The sequence below is a fragment of the Gossypium raimondii genome, chromosome 13 (genome assembly GCF_025698545.1).
Source record: "Gossypium raimondii isolate GPD5lz chromosome 13, ASM2569854v1, whole genome shotgun sequence".
Taxonomy (NCBI): domain Eukaryota; kingdom Viridiplantae; phylum Streptophyta; class Magnoliopsida; order Malvales; family Malvaceae; genus Gossypium; species Gossypium raimondii.
The window spans coordinates 46,791,261-46,806,617 of NC_068577.1; the positions used below are offsets into that span (position 1 = coordinate 46,791,261).

At 33.0% G+C, this 15,357-nt stretch overlaps 2 protein-coding genes across 2 annotated transcripts; both read left to right on the top strand.

Annotated features, from left to right (window-relative positions):
* The first annotated feature begins 1,666 nt into the window (after positions 1-1,666).
* On the top strand, positions 1,667-5,767 carry LOC105784051 (protein DETOXIFICATION 19). Its single transcript, XM_012609828.2, has 7 exons — positions 1,667-2,148; positions 3,967-4,511; positions 4,615-4,701; positions 4,789-4,845; positions 4,936-5,174; positions 5,251-5,369; positions 5,486-5,767. The coding sequence occupies exons 1-7, from the start codon at positions 1,864-1,866 to the stop codon at positions 5,612-5,614; spliced, it is 1,461 nt and encodes a 486-aa protein (XP_012465282.1). The 5' UTR covers positions 1,667-1,863; the 3' UTR covers positions 5,615-5,767.
* Positions 5,768-6,713: 946 nt separating this feature from the next.
* On the top strand, positions 6,714-8,055 carry LOC105783930 (early nodulin-like protein 2). Its single transcript, XM_012609643.2, has 2 exons — positions 6,714-6,999; positions 7,082-8,055. The coding sequence occupies exons 1-2, from the start codon at positions 6,840-6,842 to the stop codon at positions 7,936-7,938; spliced, it is 1,017 nt and encodes a 338-aa protein (XP_012465097.1). The 5' UTR covers positions 6,714-6,839; the 3' UTR covers positions 7,939-8,055.
* Positions 8,056-15,357: the final 7,302 nt, after the last annotated feature.

A 15,357-nucleotide genomic window follows, 5' to 3' on the forward strand; every position in this document is an offset into this window, starting at 1 on the left:
ATGTGTTTTTTTAATTGCTTTTTTTAATAGGTATCGCTGGCCTCTATAGCGGCATCAGGGAAATTTAAAAAAAAATTGTTATCCATTCTCTAAAATGAAGACCTGGATCTGGTGCAGCAAAAAAATTGATACCTTCATCGTAAGTGAAGAAGTATGAGGAAAAAGAAGAAGAAGAGAAAATGATATATACCTGGCTAAAAAGAGAAGCTCCAATAGTGAGAAAGATGAGAAAGAAAATTGGAAAACTTTTATTTATTATTTCAACTTTTCTTCAATCTCCCCCATAATTTTTATTTTTCTCAAAAGTTTTTCAATTTTCTTTCTCATTTTTCTCACTATTGGAGCTTCTGTTTTATCTAGATATATATATCATTTTTTCCTTCTTTGTCCTCATTAAGGTTTCAATTTTTTTTGTTGTTGCTCTAGATCTAAGTCTTCGTTTTAGAAAATGAATTACAACTTTTTTATAATTTCTCTGATGCCATCATAGAGGCCAGCGACACCCATTAAAAAATTATTTTTAAAAAAAAGCACCGATGTCACCAAAGAGAACAACGACACCAAAAAAATATCTAACATGCTTTCTATTAATATTTTCCTTTTCTTTTTCCCTCAGAATATGAGTATTTTAGCATGACATGTACACTTATTTTTACTAGTACCGCCAATGGCAGCGGCAACACCCAAGGAAATTATTATTTTTAAAATGGTCAATGATTGAGTACTTATTAGGGGTCGTGCCGTCAATGGCAACGACGACACCAAAATTTACTGTAGCAAATAGGCACTACAGCAAAACAGGCTTTTAACAGCGTTGTCTATAGCAGTACTTTTTGCGGCGCTTGTGAAAGCACCGTTAATACTTTTAATGGCGCTTAAAAGCACCGCTAAAGGCCTAAAAAAACGCCGCTAAAAGTCTATTTTGCTATAGTGAGGTTATTTTTATACATAATTTTGCAAATGATTCATTTTCGTAATTAATAAAAAAAATTGGACCAATTCCAAAAGAAAAGGCCGACCATGGTATAGTTTACTTTTTTATTTTTTATAAATTTTACATACTTTTAGTAATGTTTAAATTTTAATGTATTTATTGATGTTTCAAATTTAATCAACTAATGATATAGCATGTGTACCACGTTTAAAATCTGGGGCACAATCATATCTTGAAAGATAAATCTGTAAAATTTCCTTCCTTTCAGGGGCACATCGATCAAAGCCTGACAGCGTTTAAGAGAAGTGAGGCTCCACCCTCCAGCCTGTCTATTTTACTTGCCAATTGAGTGTTAGTCCCCATAAAATCTCTATATTTCAACTTTCATAACAAAGATCAAATTTCATAGTTCCTCATTTAACCTACAAGTTTTTATTTTTGGTACGGAAAAAACTTATATTTTTGTCATTGTCATTAAAAATCGTTTTTATTTTGATTATTTCTAGTTATTTTACACTTGTTCTATGGGTTGCATTCGAAGATGTTTTTATATCAACAGCAGAAACCTAAGTTCATGAAATTACAGACTTTGTAGGGGTTAAATAAGTTTAATAGCAATAGGAATGATTTAACACTAATCTATAAGTTAATTAAGGATGATTTAATCTCCCCTCTTCCTTTCCTCCTATTTAAATAACAAATGGTATCCAAAATAAAAACATATGCGAAAAAAAGTCAGTATAATTGCATCCATATATTTGTTTTTGCATTGAGTACGACCAATCAAATTCCATCTACCAGACTGCCACAATAAAGAATCCCATCCGTCATTCCAATTTCTTTGCCAATTTGGTAAGCAATAATAACGAACAAGAACATCCCAATAATCCTTCAAAAAGAAAAAAGTTCATCCCAAGAATATCTGAGTTATGGAGCCATCAAACTCAAGCTTAGATACTACAGCTCTCTTGAGTGAAGCTTCCCAAGGACAAGACCAAAGTACAGAAACAAGGTGTTTGAGTTTGAGGAATGTTTTAGATGTAGAAGAAGCGAAGACACAAATCTTATTTTCACTGCCCATGATCCTTACCAATGTCTTTTACTATGCCATTGCTTTGGTTTCTGTCATGTTTGCTGGTCACCTTGGAGAGCTTGACCTTGCTGGTGCTACGCTTGCCAATTCATGGGCCAATGTCACTGGCTACGCTTTCATGGTAACTCTATATTTACTCTCATCCCATCTTTATAACACCATAGGTCATGACTCCGTCTTATTTGGGGAAAATAAAGCTCTTTAAAAGCTTATTGTATCCTCACATTTATAGACTGGTATACTGGGTTATAGCTTTGTGATTACTGTTGTCTTGACTGTTAGGTGAAGAAATTTGTTGGGAAGGGTTATAGAAGAAAATAAAAGATTGGGTCTCATTGATTATAGCTTCTTCTTTCTTTTTTTTGATGAGTTTTTTATTTATCCAAGAAAGCCTTCAACCTACAATATCCTGCTCACCAATACTCAAACCTTTGAAACTGTCTTCTATTTCTTTCTCGCCAGACCAAGTAAATGAAAGAATTCCATGCTAACTTCAAATATAAACAACAAGAGCTTTGCCTTTAAGTCTTGTGCAAAGTCAATGAATCTCCTGATTCCATCCCCCAGCTTCTCCTAAGGTCGTAAGACACTAACAAACATACAATTTGCAAAAGGACGATCTCTTGTTTCCTATTTCCCTTGACATAGCGAACAATAGCCCTCAATGCTCATCCCCCTTCCAGTAAGGCTTTATCTTTTGTGGGAAGGACAACCGTTCAAGTTAGAAAGGAATGCTTTGGTATATGAACTGGAAACCAAATCATCTGACTTTCCTCTCCTTTTCTCCAATTTCATTCCAAATTGCAGAAATAGTTATTTTATTGTTACTGACGTCCAAGTTAGCCAACACAGATGCAGCTTCTTCCGAGTTTTAGAATCTTCCTCCAGCTCTAGCTAGAATTTCTTCTCAGTGAAACTTGCAAAAATATGGATTTTTTAGCATGTAATCCTTCGACCAGGCTATCCATAAAGAGCCTTAGACTTGCCAATATGCTTCTAATCAGTTGAATGAACAAGCTATCCAGACCTGTTTTTGGGTCGGTTCACTCAAAAAAATCGTTAAATTATTCAAAAATTAATAAAATATTAAAAATATATGTTTATTGATATTTTATATATTTTTATAATTTAATTTAAATTTAAATTTAAATTTTTTTACTATTTAAATTGAATTCGGACAAGGTCGAGATGCAAAAATACTTATTCAAGCTTGGCCCAAGTCAAGTCGGACCGGACTTAGACAGGTTTGGCTTTTTTATAAAAATAACTTAAAAATTCTAATTAATGATTATATAAGTAAATGAATACAGTTGGTGGAGCTAAAGAGAATAACGCCATCAACTTGTTACATCAACTAATCATTAGCTGGTAAAAAAAAAAAGTAAATTTTTTAATAGAGCGAATTTATTTGGTGCCAACTATATAAATACCAATGTAATACAACATCAATGTTCAGTTTATGAATTCTATTGACTACTTTCATCCTCTTAAAAGGGTTATTAAACCCTCTAATATTCCTTACAGCAATTATCATCAAGGAATAGATGAAGTACTTCCAGTTAGAACTCCAAACACTTCAGATTAGGCTCCCATTTGCGTAGTATCACCTGCTTATTCTGAAAATGCCGTGGACCTTTTCTCTAGCTTCAGCATTTGTAAATTGTAGAAGAAACAAATTATCCCTTGCAATTTTAACACTAACGTCTCCTTTCTTACCCCAAAGAAGATTACCAACCTTCTGCAATCTTTTACCTACTTGATTATAGGTTTCATCTATGATTTAAGGGATCTTTCATAGATTTTTTTTTTTTTTGCTGATGTGTATATAATTCTGAGATCTCCATGTATCTGATGTAATGTCAAAGCCTTGTAGTTGTGTGCATTGAAAGTTGGCTATCTGAACAGTCCTTTCCTTTCTGTTTGTTTGTTTGTTTTTCAGTTGGGACTAAGTGGAGCACTGGAGACTCTTTGTGGTCAAGGATTTGGTGCAAAAACTTATAACATGCTGGGAATCTACTTACAAGCTTCTTGCATCATTTCTTTCCTTTTCTCAATCATTATATCCATTTTATGGTTCTTTACTGAGCCAATACTAATATTTTTTCATCAACAGCCTGATATTGCAAAAAAAGCTGATGCTTACCTCAAGTATCAAATCCCAGCTGTGTTTGCATTTGGTTTGATACAAAATGTTCTGAGATTTCTTCAAACACAAAGCATTGTCATGCCCTTAGTCTTGTTCTCAGGGCTGCCATTGGTACTTCACTTTGGCATTGCTTATACTTTGGTTTATTGGTCAAGTCTTGGTCTCGAGGGAGCTTCAATGGCAGTTTCTATCTCTTTTTGGATATCTTTTCTCCTTTTGATAACCTATGTTGCTTTCTCAAACAAGTTTGAGCACACTTGGGAAGGGTTTTCGTTTGAATCATTTGGTTATATCATTCCAGACTTGAAATTAGCCTTACCCTCTGCAGCAATGGTGTGGTGAGTTCCTCCAAATCTTGATCATTTTATAGTAACATATATTATTACAGTCATGACAACATTATCTTATTAACCCCTTTCTTCCTTGTATATTTTTTGCCAGTTTGGAGTACTGGGCTTTTGAAATTCTTGTCTTGCTAGCAGGATTGATGCCAAATTCAGAAATAACTACTTCACTGGTAGCAATGTGGTAGGATATTTATTTCTATTTCTTTCCTTCTTTTTTCACTTTATTTTAGTTTTCAAATGGTTGATTCTTTCTGCTGCAATTTACCAGTGTAAACACTGAAGCCATTGCTTTCAATTTTACTTATGGCCTTAGTGCTGCAGCAAGGTCAGTTTGCATAATATTTGCTTCTTTTTTGATTTAATTGATTTCTGAAGCCATTGATATTGAGACATTGAAACCCTGTTTTTAAACCAGCACAAGAGTGTCAAATGAATTGGGAGCTGAAAAACCAGAGAAAGCTAAGAAAGCCATGGCTGTGACACTCCAACTTGTGGTCCTCCTTGCTCTTATAGTTGTCCTTGCTTTAGTGTTTGGTCATGATACTTGGGCTGGTTTCTTCAGTGACAGTCCTTCAATCATTGAAGACTTTGCTACAATGACCCCATTTCTTGCAATCTCCATAGCAGTTGATTCATTTCAAAGTGTCTTATCAGGTTTGAAAACCATCCAATCTTTCTTTATAGATTTCTAAGTTCATAACATGAATGCCTTTTCTTTTAATGTTGGAAGGGGTGGCAAGAGGTCTTGGTTGGCAGCACATGGTTGTAGTTGTTAACTTGGCATCTTATTATGTTGTTGGCATGCCGATTGCAGCTATTGCTGGTTTCAAGTTTAAGCTGTATGCTAAGGTGAGGGAATTTTCAACTCCTCTTAAATTTTGGACCGACCTTCGAATTTAAACAAATAATAATAATTTAATTCTTTAATAGGTCTACTTATTAGTCCTTATGTATCTTGTGAGTAGGGTCTATGGATAGGCTTAATATGTGGATTGTTAAGCCAATTTGCCATTCTACTGGTGATCACATTTCATAGGAGATGGTCAAAGATTGATATTTCAGCAGAAAGAGATGAGGAAAACTCTGTAGATTAATGCAGAGAAGAACCAGGCAACAGTATGGCTTGCTTCACTCTTCTACTCTTCATTGTTCTTAAGCTAATCAAATCAGTTGCTCAAGAGATGGACATAATTTTATGCGTAAGTTATGTATCTGTAATTTAATTTAATCAAAATTTAATTTTTGTCTATGCTCCCCATTTAAATCATTCTTAATCGAATTTCAAGATTCCAATATTGACACAAACAACATCAATTAAATTTATTAGTTGATTTTTTAGCTAGTAATACGTGATAATAATAATTTCACACGATATTTTACATGTAACAATATGTTTACCCTCAAAAAATACAATGATTAAAAGTAATTAAATTAAAATAGTGATTAAATCCATAATTTACGCTAAAAATAGAATTCAACTCTTTCTCATCATTTTGAAGAGGTGCATATGTTAATTTCGAATTAATATAAATTTGAAAAATATGGTGTTATTTTAGAAGAATTTAATTATGGAAAGCAAAATCCAAGTAAGGCAACGACAAGCGGTCTTTGTTGACAGCACAAGTCACAATTCCATTGCCGACACACCATTGGTCTGAAGCAGGCAGCAAGGGATTTAAAGTCTGAAACAAATTAATTAAGACCAAACAAAATCCACCATTTTCTACTTAAAAAAAACATCATGTTGGGTTCTTGGGCTAGACCTGAGCTTAACCCAAATAATAATGGTACCAAATTAGTTATCATAATTATGAAATTGTGTTATATACGTAACTAGTAAGAGAATAAGGGTATGATCGAGCATCTAGTTCATTTTTATTACCAAACACAAATATCTACGTTAAGAAAAATGAACATAATGACTGAAAAATGTGATTAATAAATAAAAATACTAACAGATAAACTTCAAATTACCCAGGGAAAAGAAAATTCAACCATTCCATACGTTAAATTCCAAATATGTCCACTTCTTTCCCATTATTTTGCCACGTATTTGGAGCCTCATAATCTCATATATGAATAAAGACTTGGGAGGAAAAAAAACCAAAAAAGAAACACGTAATATACACTCCTTAAATGACTTCATTTCTTCCAATGATACTTGGAAATTTTGCACTTTTTTTTTCTTAATTAAATCCCAAAAGTCTTAATTTTCAAAAATGGGTTTCTAGTGCTTTCTTTGAAGCTACATGTGTTTCTCTCTATATATTCATAAACTTGCCCTTCTTTTTGAACCAAAAGAGAAATAAAGTTTCAATTATGAAATTTCATATATTACTTACCCTATTTCTAGTTCTATTTGTTTCTTTTCTTTCTTCATCTAATTGCTATACTTTCTATGTTGACTGGGTTTTGCACCCTAAAGAGAAGTACAATGACTGGGCTGGTAAAATGAGGTTTCAAGTGAATGACACTATCAGTAAGTTGTTCATGCTTTTTGGGGGTTTTCGTTCCTTCTTGTTAAATTGTTTATTGATTTATGTATTTCTGGTTTTTGGCAGTTTTCAAATATGAAAAAGGATCAGACTCGGTTCTCTTGGTTCAAAAAGATGATTATGATAAGTGTGAAAGGAAGCAACCTTTGATGGAAATGAACAATGGAAGCTCTGAGTTTAAGTATCCTCATTCCGGTCCATTTTATTTCATTAGTGGGAAAGAGGGGCATTGCCAAAAGGGTCAGAAAATGATCACTGTTGTTATGGCTGTGAGACATGGGACTCCATCCATTCATCCACCCACAGCACCTTCTCCCAAGCACCATGGCCCTGTAACTCCAGGGCCGGCGCACTCCCCCTATCACCATGGTCCAGTTGCAAAGCCACCCACAGGATCATCTCCGGTTCCTGCTCTGGCTCCTGGTCCTATTGCAAAGCCTCCCACAGGATCATCTCCGGTTCCTGCTCTGGCTCCTGGTCCTATTGCGAAGTCTCCTACAGCATTAACTCCAGGTCCAGCACAGTCTCCTTATCACCATGGCCCCATATCAAATCCCCCCACTGCATCATCACCAGCACCTTATTCAGGCCCAGCGCTCTCTCCCACCCATCATGGTCCTTCACCGTCGCCAACGGCTGAAGGCCCTATTGCAACACCTCCATCACCCCAAGCTCCAACTACTCCTGTTTCTTCCCCTCCTGGTGAGGCACCGGTTTCAGGCCCACCGGCACCACCACAGGGTCCTTCGCCTTCTTCTTCTTCTTCTTCTCCTCCTCCAGCTGGTTCTCAGACTCAGACCAGCACTCCACCCGGCGGTTCCCCTCCCAAGTCATCTGCCACTTCAATTTATTCAAGTACAGTGGTTCTTGCAGCTAGCCTCTTGTTCAATATGGTATTCGGTAGTTTAACGTGTGGGTTTTAGAAATATCTAATGTTTTGGTATGGGAATTTTTATAGTTGATTTTTAATTTTAGATTGTTTACTCTTCTTCTTTTTATTGTTATGATGTTTAATGATCCATATTTGAGTTTGTGTTTCATCTGATTTGCCGTCTATATTTCCATGTCTTCAATTTCAAAATAAACAAAGCATTGACGTGAAAGGTACAGTATTTGTGAAAATGCAATGATAATTTACCACTTAACTTTAAAATTTTATTAAATTATTCAAAATTTTATTTAATTTGTTATTGTCCAATTAAATATTTTTTTTATTTTTTATACTTTATTTTAAGAAATAACTTTAAATATTAGGAACATAGAGACTAAAATCTAAATAATATTTTCTCTTATATTTACTCGTCGAAAGATATTAATCTTAATTTTGATTATTTAAATAAAATTTTAAAATATATAAGTTAAATTTCCATATCTTTAATGATTCTGGGATATTGAGCTTTCCAATAGGGACAAGTTTCTTAGCCACATTTAATTTGAATTTATCGTTATTTAGACTTTATTGTATTTTGACACCTATTCCTTTAGAAATGCCAAGAAAAAGAAAGTCATGATCAACATGTTGAGGTCCTCCTTTCTTTTAAGTAGAGGTCTTATAAGTTCTAAACTTTTAGATTTTACATTTTACTACACGTTAAAATATATCCTACGTGTATTTTTCATAAATTTAATTTTTTTATTTTTCAGATTTCAAAATTTAAGTTTAATTAGTATCACTGTTAAAATTATTTTATTAGATTTAGGTTTATTATTTAATAGTTGTTAAGTGAGTCTTAAGTTCTTTTATATATGTGGGTTTCAAAACCCCACCATTTACTAATATTATATGTGGGTTTTAGTTCAATTAGATGACTCTCACCATGTACTAATGTCATGTGTAAGTTTAATTTGAATTTTTCAATTATTTAGACATATTTATATGTAAATATTTCAATGGTTCTGTATTTGTATTTAAGTGCATGGTAAGTGTAAACTTTTTTTATTTTGATTCAAGCATTTAAAATTAATATTGGTGATAATTATTTAAAAATATTTAATGTGTGAGTGTATTTATAATTTCAAATTTATTGGTAACAACTGATTCTTTAACTATGCCCTTTCCATTTTGTTTCATCTTATAAATAAATCCTTTTTGATCAACAATTCTTTTGTTTAAAATAAAAATTCCATTATTACAAATTAAATAAATAGAGCTATTTATTACTTGAAATTGCATGTCCAGCCTAATTTTTCTTCTCAATTCATGTACTCACAACTGCCATTGATGGTTGATCAGCCTTTTGGGTAGGGGTGAGCATTCGATCGAATTGAATCGAAAATTTTCGAGTTAATCGAGTTTTCGAATCTTATTTTATCATCCTAATTTTATTTGAAGTTTTTTCGAATCGAGTCGAGTGAGATGGAATTCGAATCGAATCGAATCGAATATATTTGTTCGAGTTAAATTTTAAAAAATAATTTTTGGTCCTTGTAACTACTGCCACCTATCGTAATAAAATTTGTCCGCCTTAATCAAATTTTTTATTAACTTTCATCGCCTCATAATTTATTTATTAATTTTTTATATATTGCTTAGCTTCTTTGCTTGCTTAGTTGTTTCAATTATCTTCAGATTCTTGTCACTATGTATTTTGGAATTAAAAATATATTAAATGTAAAAATATGATTTTTAATAAAAGTTATTTTAAAAATAAAATGTGAAATTGATACCAATATAAAATTTTAACATGAATATTTTATGGCATAATTAATAATGTAATTTTAATATAAATATTCAATATGACTAAACAATTCAATAATATAAATAATATAAAATGTGAAATTTAATTTAATAATATAAATAGTAGATATAAATAAAATTATTACTATTTATGTTTAGTGATTTTTTTTGGATAATTTTAATTTTTTATTTGAGAGTACAGGGTGAGAAGTAAAAGTTTAGGGGGAAAATAAAAAGTTTTGAGGAATAAAAGTTTGAGGGAAAGTAAATAGAGAGAGTAAAATTTTGGAGGGAAAATATTAAAAAAAGATTGGAGGGGGGATGGTTTGGGATAGATGGGAGGTGAGATGGGAAGAGAATAAAAGTTTTAGGGGAAAAGTAGGAGGGAGTAAAAATTTTGGGGGAAAATAAAAGGTTTTGAGGGTTTTTGGAAATAAAATTTTGAGAAAAGTAAATGAGAGAGTAAAATTTTGGTGGGAAATTGATTTTGGGTAGATTGGGGGGTTGGGAGGGGAGGGGAGGGGAGTAAAAGTTTTGGGGAAAAAGAAAGGAGTAAAAATTTTGAGGTAAAAGTAAAAAGGTTTGGGAGTTTGGGGTAAAAATGTAAAATATTATAGTTTGATATTCGAATTATTCGAGTTATTTGAATTCAAAAACTCAACTCGATTCGAACTCAAAATTTGAAAAAAAAATTCGAGTTGTTTCGAATAACTCAATTAACTCGAATAACTCGATTCGTTTAACTCGAAATTCGATTTTTTTTCGATTTTTTCGAGTCGAATCGAGTTTTGCTCACCCCTACTTTTGGGTAAAAGTACCAGGTTCTTCTATCCTGTGGATACCATTTTGTCTCGTATATTAAAAAGAATAGGTAAATTAAATTTTTTATATTATATTAGAAGACTAATTTACCAATAAATGTCAGGCAAAAATTATGTGAATAGGTTAATTTTAGAAAAAAATTGCGGGAATAGGTTATTTTTGAAAAACACTTCTAGCTGGAAGCGTTTTCCCCTGATAGATAATATTTTTCCTTGTTCACTAATAAATCGACTAATTAAACTCATGTTTCTATAATCAATTCGATCCCCCGATTGGATCGGGGGCAAACGCCTACGAAAAGATCGCTTGGATTCAAGGAAGAGTCGCTTGGATTTATCCATGATTTCTTTATTCCTTATTTCTAAAAAGAATCCTATCCCTATCTCTATTTCTAAAATCCTATTTTGGAAATTCAAATTATAGAATTAATATAATAAATAGGATTTGGTTTGTTTATTTTATTATTATTTATCATTTAAATATATAATTTAAATATATATAAATTAAAATATATTAATAATATATAAATAATATTAATAATATAGAATTTTTTCAGTGCTATATATTTTATTTTAAAATTTGAGTTATTGATTTTTAGGGTTTGGGGTATTTAAAATTATGGTTTAGGATTTTTTTGAGATTTTTAATTATTTATTTTATAATAATTTTTTGAGATGTTAAATAATAATAAATTTTTTCAAAAATTAAAAACATCGTGTCGAAACTATTTTTTGAGAACAAAAATATAGTTGTCAACTTTAAAAACGAAAATTGGAGTCGCCACCGATCCTTTATTGAGGTGTGATCGGCTCACCATGAAAACGATTTTGGTCTGCAAAATTTGAGAAAACAGGTTCGGGAGTCAGTTACGCACGATGAGGGTTAGCACCCTCGTAACGCCCAAAATTGGTACCGAATTGATTGTTTAATGTCTTGGTGTCGAAAATTTGAAAAGATTTTAAAGAAAATTTGAGTAAATTAACTTAGATGATAAGACCCCCTTATTTCGAAGAAGTGAAATGTCACACCCAGTAAGTTAGGGTGCAGCATTTCTAATCTTTGAAATTAAGTTTGTCTTTTGACTTTTAAAACTCATGCAATGAAATTTAAAAGGATATTTAATTGTTTAAGTCAAATGAATAAATCGAAGCCCAATACGTTAGGGTACAATTTCTCAAAATCTCAAACATTGAATATTGCCTTCATTATTTTTTAGGAAAATCCTCATCTCGAGAAAACAACATGTCATATCCAATACATTAGGACACAACGTATCGAATTCTCGAGAATGAGCTTTTTATTTATTTGTTTTGATTAAAGAATATCCTTGATTATTTGGATTCAACGAGGAAAATTGGAACCCAATACTTTAGGGTTCAATCCTCTCGAAGATCCCAAATACCGAGTATTTGGTTAGAACATAATCTTTTTGACGAGTAAAACGCAAGGGGATTACAATGTATATCGCGAAAGAAAAAAATCGTAAGCTAAATATAAGCTAATTAGCAACAAAGAATCAATAAAATACAAATAAACAATACAACATACAATAGGGCAGCAATCCTATATTATACATTATGCAACTAATATCACCCATATTTAAAAGCTAGTAAAACCTAAAAAGTAAGAAAATTAACACAAACACAAATCCAATGTATAAGTTTTGAAATAACTAAAAATGGCATGAAAGAAAGGAAATTGAAAATTATTGATATATTAACAATATAAAATATTTAATACAAATAATAAGTAGGAAAATTTGAAATAAATCGAAAATGAAGAAAATTAAGAATAAATTATATAAAATAATATATATTTATTTAGATAAATAGCATATAAGATAATTTTAAAATATTTACTATATAAAACAACTTGGAATAAAACTATATACAAAGTAATTTTAAAATAGTATGTAGTAAAATAATATATATTTTTGAAGAATAAATGAAAATATAAATAAATATGATAGTAATCTAAAATACTAAAAATAATAGTAATATAAAATATAATAACAATAATAACGAAAAATTAGTAATAACAATAATTATATTAAAAAAACTAATGTTAAATTTAATTAGTAAAACAAATGCAAAGGATTAAATTATAATCAAAACAGAATTAAAAACAAAAACAAATTAAAATAGAGGACAAACTTTGCAAGATGCGCGTAACCTGAAGGGCTAATCAAGAAATTATCCAAAACATTCAAACACTGCGTTTAAAGGGATTAAAACAATAAAATTGGAAACAAACAGGGGCAAATTCAGAAAATAAAAAACCAAATTAAAACAATGAAACAAATTTGGCGGATCAAAAGCGCAAATAGCCCACTTGGAGGAAACGCGCGGATTTGGCCTTGGTTTGGGTCGGATCTCGAGTCTCACCTCTAAACGACGCCGTATTTGGATTTATTGAAACAAACCAAACGACACCGTTTTACAAACGTTATAAAACCTTAAAAACCTAAAATATCTAATTCATTACCCCTTTCCACAATGAACCCTAGGTACCAGCCCCCAAGCTGCGCCGTTCTTGCGCCTTCGACCTCTACAAAGACTCCGATTACGACGAAGATAGTCAGAGATCCGGCGGCTTCCTATGATAAGGTGCGATTCTTTCATTTTTCTCTCTTTTTTTTGTTTCGCATATAAAATAACTGATGTATTTTTATTGATTTTTCTTCGTATCTTTTTTTCAGTATCTTTTTGGTACTGTATTCATCAGATCCCCTCAATCGTTTTTTACAATCGGTTTATATAACCGAAATAATGGAAAAGGATAAAGATAAAATACAAAAATCCTTATCTTCTGTTATTGTTGCTCTGTATATTGTATATTCACTGCTTGGATCCGCTTTTTTCGTAGGTGTGAAGGCCAGCCTGGAGGAGGCGTGCGTGGACTTGACGCGGCGTATGTGGGAGGGGTCTGGCTCCAACAGCGGCGCGGATGATTCCAAAAACCCTAAGGGTTTCTGGAAACCTGAACTTGGGCCACCGAATTTTGGGTTTCGGGCTAGAATTGGGTCTAGTTTAACTTGGGCTGATTGGGCCTTATATTATTTGGGCCTATTTTTGTAACTGGACTTTTATGTTGTAAATGGATTGTTTTAATGGACATTGCATTTTAATTTTATTATTTTCAAAAGCCCGGGCGAAATGAGATATTATAGCTGCCCCTCTTTGCTCATTGTCGTGAAACGAGAATGAAGCAAAGACTTTAAAAATGGTCAATTTTGCCCGGTCGTGCTGAACCTTGGTGCTCTTCTTCTTCAAGTAGCCTCATTCCATCCTACTGCATCTTCAGAGTTATAGAAATTTGTGTTTCAATCCACTCCACTACAACATCAGGGAGATAGGATTTGTAACTCGTAACTTTTCAAGAGAACAAAATTTGCTATCTTCAATCTGTTCTGCCGTAATTTCAGGGAGATAAGCCTAGATACGATCTACTCTCTACAACTTCAAAGAGATAAGATCTATTATTTTAATCCGCTCTGCTACAACTTTAGGGAGATATGATTATTAACTTTTAATCTGCTCCACTGCAATTTCAGGGAGATAAGATTCGCCATCTTGAATCTGCCCCACTGCAACTTCAGGGGGATTAGATTTATTTATTCAGTCTACTCCACTGCAACTTCAGGGAGATAGGATTATTGGTTTTAATCTGCTCCATTGTAACTTCAAGGAGATAAGATTCGCCATCTTCAGTTTGCCCCACTGCAACTTTAGGGGATAAGACTTGCTATCTTCAATTTTAACGCCAGGGAGATGAGATTCGCTGCCTTCAGTTTTAATCTGCTTCGCTACAACGCTAGGGAAACCAGATTAGCTACTTTTAGCTTTAATCTGTTCCACTGTAATGCCAAAGAGATAGGATTTACTACCCACAGTTTTAATCTGTTCCACTTCATCTATTCCAAGTCTTAACGCTAGGGAGATAAGATTCGCTGCCCTCAGCTTTTATCTACTCCGCTGCAACGCCAGGGAAACAAGATTCGCTACCTTTAGCTTTAATCTGTTCCACTGCAACACTAGGGAAGTAAGATTCACTATCGTAGCTTCAATATATTCCATTGCCAACTCAGAGAGGCAAGGTTGGTGTTGTCGATCTGCTTCGCTGCCAGTACAGGAAGACAAGATCTATTATCTTCAGTCTACTCCGCTGCAAACTCAAGGAGGTCAGGCTGGTGTCTTTGATCTACTTCACTGCCAGTACAGGAAGGCGAAATATTTTATCTTCAGTCTGCTCCACTGCAAAGTTAGGGAGGCAAGACTTGTGTCTTCGATCTACTTTGCTGCCAGTATAGGAAGACAATATCTGCTATTTTCGATCTACTTCGTTGCTATTACAGGAAGACAAGATCTGCTATCTTCGATTTACTTCGCTGCCATTACAAGAAGACAAGATCTGCTATCTTCGATCTACTTTACTGCCAGTACAGGAAGACTAGATCTACTATCTTCGATCTATATCACTGCCAATACAGAAAGACAAGATTTGCTATATTCGATTTACTCGCTGCTAGTACAGGAAGATAAGATCTGCTATCTTCGATCTATTTCGCTACCAATAAAGGAAGACAAGATCTGCTATCTTTGATCTACTTCGCTGCCAATATAAGAAGACAAGATCCGCTATCTTCGATCTACTTCGCTTACCAATACAGAAGATAAGATCTGTTATTTTTAACCTACTCTGCTGCTGCTCAGGGAAATAAGGCTGGTATCTTCGATCTACTTCGCTGCCAGTACAGGAAGACAAGATCTGCTATCTTCGATCTACTTCGCTACCAATACAGGAAGACAAGATCTGCTATCTTCGATCTATTTCGCTGCCTTTA

Bases quoted from the DNA above. Each gene is read 5' to 3' on its own strand.
- LOC105784051 (XM_012609828.2), top strand. From the start codon at position 1,864: ATGGAGCCATCAAACTCAAGCTTAGATACTACAGCTCTCTTGAGTGAA. The intron at 4,846-4,935 runs GTCAGTTTGCAT...TTTTTAAACCAG, and splicing joins GGCCTTAGTGCTGCAGCAAG to CACAAGAGTGTCAAATGAAT. The intron at 5,175-5,250 runs GTTTGAAAACCA...TAATGTTGGAAG, and splicing joins ATTTCAAAGTGTCTTATCAG to GGGTGGCAAGAGGTCTTGGT.
- LOC105783930 (XM_012609643.2), top strand. From the start codon at position 6,840: ATGAAATTTCATATATTACTTACCCTATTTCTAGTTCTATTTGTTTCT. The intron at 7,000-7,081 runs GTAAGTTGTTCA...GGTTTTTGGCAG, and splicing joins TCAAGTGAATGACACTATCA to TTTTCAAATATGAAAAAGGA.